Genomic DNA, 1,269 nt, shown 5'->3' with positions numbered 1-1,269 from the left:
GCCCAGGCGGCTGTCGGTACCAGCTGAAATAGTTCCAGCTGCCGCCACCACTTCCAGTGCAGGGGAGTTGGACGGTTTCCTCCGGAGACACGGACTGGGGAGGAGGCTGAGTGAGGAGGTTTTCTGCAGTGCAAACTGGGCACAATGAGAGGAAAATGCTGTTAATCGCTTCTCAAACTCTCCAGTCCTGGAAAAGCCTGAATGTCCTGTGAAATGCACATGCACTGCACTTCGCAGCTTACCATTGAGCCACTGTGACATGGACTTTCCGTGCCTTACCTGCACGAAAACTGCGCAGCGCCCAGAAGAGCAGAGCCCAGGCCATGCTGACCTCCCTAGAGGAGCTCGGGGTTGAGGAGGGAAGGAAAGCTTGCCGGGCTGCCTCCTGCTTTGCCTCTTAAATCCCTTATGGTGGAAGCACTTGCAGAAGTTGGGACCCGAAAACCTTTCCCATTCCACTCAGATTTATACCTCACACCCTTCTGCCACAGGCCACTTGAAGCTCACCAAGTCTTGGTTTCACTCCCTAGGGAGGAAGTACGAAGATTTTGCTTTGTCCTCCCCATCTGAATATATCACTGTGTATCGTGTTACTCTTTTTCTCCCAAGAGAGACAGTAATAATCAGCTTCGTCCTCAGCCTGGGCATTAGCAATATTCAGATAGTTGGTGGTTCCAGAGGCTGTCCCAGTAAACCGATCGGGGATCCCAGGTCCCCTGGTGCTGCTGCCATAAAGCACAACCTGGGGGGCCTGGCCAGGCTTCTGGCGCTGCCAGTTCAGATTGGCCCAGCTGCCGCCAGAACTTCTGGAGCAAGGGATCTGAACCGTCTGGCCCAGAGACACCGAGAGCGAGGCTGGCTGAATCACCGCTAGCTGCGATCGGACCCCTGCACATAAAGAACAGGAGGGTTACATTTGCGCTGGTCCCTCACATCTCATCCACACAATCATTCGGATGCTGAGAAGGCCCCATAGAAGCGGCCCTCTTGAGGGTCAGTTCTTCCCCCTTTACCTGCACAGGAACTGAGAACTGCCAAGTAAAAGAGGGGCCAGGCCATGGCGATCTCCCTGCAGGACTCTGGGCTTGCGGTGGGAAAGACGAAAGGAGAAAGGCCAGTGTGGTGGCTCCTCTCCCAGATCAGCACTTAAATCCCGCATGCATGCCGGGAGAACGACCCCCTCATGCAAATCCGCCCGGCGAGCATTGAGCCTCGAGCATCGTCTCTGCTCCCATGCCTGTCCCAGCCGAGAGTGTGTGATGCTCCAGC

General features: G+C 55.6%; 1 gene segment (V, D, J or C); it reads right to left on the bottom strand.

Moving 5' to 3' along the window:
* Positions 1-526: 526 nt before the first annotated feature.
* LOC123028413 lies at positions 527-1,142 on the bottom strand. The segment is given in 2 exon segments: positions 527-888; positions 1,014-1,142. Coding segments are annotated over 2 exon segments (408 nt in total).
* Positions 1,143-1,269: the final 127 nt, after the last annotated feature.

This window comes from Varanus komodoensis, unplaced genomic scaffold (genome assembly GCF_004798865.1).
Source record: "Varanus komodoensis strain SLA01 unplaced genomic scaffold, ASM479886v1 scaffold3640, whole genome shotgun sequence".
Taxonomy (NCBI): Eukaryota; Metazoa; Chordata; class Lepidosauria; order Squamata; family Varanidae; genus Varanus; species Varanus komodoensis.
The sequence above is the reverse complement of the archived record's forward strand: the minus strand, read 5'-3'. Positions and strand labels throughout refer to the sequence as shown.